Source organism: Gossypium hirsutum, chromosome A03, assembly GCF_007990345.1.
Source record: "Gossypium hirsutum isolate 1008001.06 chromosome A03, Gossypium_hirsutum_v2.1, whole genome shotgun sequence".
Taxonomy (NCBI): Eukaryota; Viridiplantae; Streptophyta; class Magnoliopsida; order Malvales; family Malvaceae; genus Gossypium; species Gossypium hirsutum.
Genome location: NC_053426.1, coordinates 103,333,005 through 103,336,776, shown reverse-complemented (window position 1 = coordinate 103,336,776; position 3,772 = coordinate 103,333,005). Strand labels below are relative to the sequence as shown.

Genomic DNA, 3,772 nt, shown 5'->3' with positions numbered 1-3,772 from the left:
AGTTCTTGTCCTCCCAGATTGCAATATTTCAACCGTTGACAACTCGCTATTGTATCCCTGCATCCAAGCTTTTTGCACCAGGTAAGAGATATGTTTGTTCCTAATCTTGCATTGACAAAATTCGTAGTTGGATAATACTTTGTGCGTAGAACTTTAGTTGTAAACGGCAAAGGGTTACTTTTAAATAAAAAGAATACAAGGCATAAGTTTTGCATTTGTTGCAACATTTTTTGGGTCAATCATTTGTTTCAATATGATAGCTAATCCGAGCAATGACTAATAACATGTAAACCTGGAGTATAGTTGAAACTTTTTTAGGAGACTATAACTTTTGTTATTCATTAACTAATAAGAAATGGTCAATCTTTCAAGAATATAGCTTGTTCTCACCACAACTTAAAGCAAGTCTTCAAAGGTAATTGTGCCTAAAAGTGATTTAGTTCTTTGTTTTGTTTGCTTCTTTGGGGTAATATTCCATGGAAGCAGTAGATTGAGCTGAGTTTGTCCTATTTTATGCACTCACTTAAGGTTGTGTCGTTGAATGCCCTTCAATTGTACGAAGATTACTACATTTTGGGAACGGTGCACTCATAATAGGCAACTGTTCACATTTTGAATTACAAAATGTCTAACTCTCTGACAGTTTAACAATCATATAAGGAAGCATAGCGTCTATTAAACCAAATGGAGTAGCAGAAGATGGGAGAGAAACTAAACCAATAAATTGCAATGAATGCAAAATTTTGAATAAAAACCATTTTGACGAGAATCATTAAGAATATATTCTATCAACCAACCGCCGCACTAGTGGCAAGCTCTTCGTAAGCTTCTTCATCACCAGCATCTGGTAGATACTCAGCTCGTTTCATCTGTTTAATGAGGGCATTCAAGACTGAATAGATTGCCTTCCTCTGAGGATGTTTTTTATCTTTCACCATGAAAACACTTACATGACCCTGTACCTCAATCCAGCTACAACCAGGTTGCTTGATTACTCCCCGTTTCCTCATCAACTTCCTTACTCTAACAACATCTCCCCATCTCCCAAGCTCGGCATACATGTTTGAGAGAAGAACATAAGGTCCGGAGTTGCTAGGATCAATTTCTAATATTTTCTCTGCTACATACTTTCCTAACCTAATATTACGATGTACTTTACAAGCACCGAGCAGAGATCCCCAGACAACAGCGTCAGGCTTCATTGGCATTGTCTCTATTAGATTCTTTGCTTCATCGAGGCAACCAGCTCGACCAAGTAAATCAACCATGCATGTATAGTGGTCCTTCAATGGTACCAAACCATGTTCCCTGCTCATAGATGAGAAATGATGTCGCCCCTCTTCAACTAACCCAGCATGACTACAAGCACAAAGAACACCAATCATAGTGACATGGTCTGGTTTCTCACCAGATGCCAACATGTTCTTGAATAGCTCAAGAGCCTTATTTCCATAACCATTTTGTGCATATCCTACTATCACGGCATTCCATGATACCCAATCCCTTTCCATCATAGTTTTGAAAACCAGGCTAGCATCTTCAACTGATCCACATTTCATATACATGTCTATGAGAGAGTTGCCAACAAAAATATCAGATTCTTCTCCAAACTGAAAGCGGAAACCATGCTTCAAAACATGTGTGTGAGCCTGCCTTCCAAGCTGCAAATCAGTGAGATTAGCACAGGCATTCAGTAGATTGCCAAACGTGTAATGAGTTGGGCAAACAGATTCTCTCTTTAAGAGTCGAAAAAGTCTAAGAGCCTCTTCATTCTCCCCATTTTGTGTATACCCAGCAATTAGCGCATTCCAAGACACTATGTTCCTCTCCATCATCTTTGCAAACATTAATCTCGCAGTTCTCACACTGGCTACCTTCGCATACCCACTTACCATTGAGGTTTCAGACACTACATTCCTAACTGGCATTCTATCAAAAATACATCTAGCTTCATTGATTTTATTGCATTTTGCATACATATCAACCAATGCATTTCCCAGGACAAGATCATCCCTCAACTTATTGCACTTCACAACACGAGCATGAATCTGCTTGCCTTCCTTGATTGCCGACAAGCTAGCGCAAGCACTAACCACACTGGCATATGTGAGTTCATCTGGTTCAATTCCACAATCCATCATCCTCAAGAAAACCTGAAGAGCTGCACTAGCTGGACCATTTTGCTCATAACAAGTGATCAAACTATTCCAAGAGACTCTATTCCTCTCACTCATATCATCGAAAGCTCTCTGGCCGCAGCTGACACTCCCACATTTTCCATACATATCAACAAGAGCCGAGCCCATATAAACATTGGAAAAGAACCTAGTTTTTGCGATTAAAGCATGGATTTGAGCACCGATTTTAATGTTTTTCAACCCAGAACAAGCGCTAAGAGCACTACCAAACGAGTATTCGTTAAGCACAAAGTCCTCTCTATGCATCCTAACAAAATAGTGAAGAGCCTCTCCGAACCTATCTTGCTGAGCTAACCCTGAAATGATTGAATTCCAAGAGCACTGATCATGCTCAGGCATGGAATCAAAAAACCCTGCTGCCTCATCAACGTAACCCAATTTCGTCAATACAGATATGACCGAGTTCCAAGAAAAAATATTTCTTTGAGGCATTCTGTTAAACACCTTCCCGGCATCCTCCAAGGAGCCACATCTGCCGTAGGCATCGATTAGCCTGTTCAGGATAAAAGTCTCAGAGGCAAAATTAGATTTGATAATCCGAACATGTAACCGACGTATATCAAGGAGAGACTTGGATTGGATGTAGGAACCCAAAAGCTTAGCAAAAGGAGAAGAGTCGGGCAGTGAAAGATCACCCACAATTTGTTTTTGCAATCTAAGTTTTGCCATTCCATTATCCTGGAAGAAACAAAGTTGGTGGGCATTGCTCTTTTGCTACGGTTTTTGCATCTCCCTTAGCATTTGGCTGCAAACTGAGATGCTTCTAACTTAGTAATGGGAGGAAAATAGAAGTGATGCCAACAGTTTTTTTTTTTTTTTCAAAATCTCTAGTTATGGAAAAGATTTCAATGACATTAACGAGTCAACTCTCCGACAACGAGACGTGAAGTAAGTGGAAAGCCGGATTCTAATACCTGAGCAGCAGTGACCTTTGAAATGTGATTAAACAGTGTAAGTTTCTTTTTTGGGTAGAAATTCTACCTGTTGTTGGGCTTCAGAGCTCACAAAACATGCCAAGCTCGTAATCCCGTTCCTACCCATCTTAACCAGAGGGGTTTAGGGGTTTAGTCGGGTTTTAACTGGGCTCCAATTAAGTTTAACTAAAAATTTAAATTCATGTCCGACCAGAAAAGTAGGCTTGAAATTTTGCTTAAACTCACCCGAATAAAAAGGCTAAAATTTGAGTTCAGTTCGACTCACCCGTATTAATTTTTTATATAATTTTTAAATATATATAATATATCAAAATACTAAAAAAATCAAAATAAATATTTTCCAAAAAATTGAAAATAAATTTTAAAAAATATGTATATTTAAATAACATTAAGATAAATGCAACTTAACAAGCAAATACATCTAAAATAATAACAAAATTAACAATAAAACAAGTTTTATACAATATCCAAACAACAACAAAATAGTAGCAACATAATAGTAAATGGTAGCAAAATAGGGAGAAAACAACAAAAAAAATTAAAAAAACAAAAAAAAAATATTTTTTTATCCTTTAGTGAATTTAGGTCGGATTGGGCTTGGCGGAACAAAAAACACCTTACTCGAGGCTCAACCCATTT

The 3,772-nt window shown here is 37.9% G+C and overlaps 1 protein-coding gene across 1 annotated transcript; it reads right to left on the bottom strand.

Moving 5' to 3' along the window:
- LOC121220737 (pentatricopeptide repeat-containing protein At2g13600) lies at positions 1-3,230 on the bottom strand. Its single transcript, XM_041100175.1, has one exon. It carries the CDS (start codon positions 2,865-2,867, stop codon positions 789-791), a length of 2,079 nt encoding a protein of 692 aa, XP_040956109.1. The 5' UTR covers positions 2,868-3,230; the 3' UTR covers positions 1-788.
- Positions 3,231-3,772: the final 542 nt, after the last annotated feature.

Coding starts and splice junctions, on each gene's coding strand:
- LOC121220737 (XM_041100175.1), bottom strand. CDS start 2,867: ATGGCAAAACTTAGATTGCAAAAACAAATTGTGGGTGATCTTTCACTG.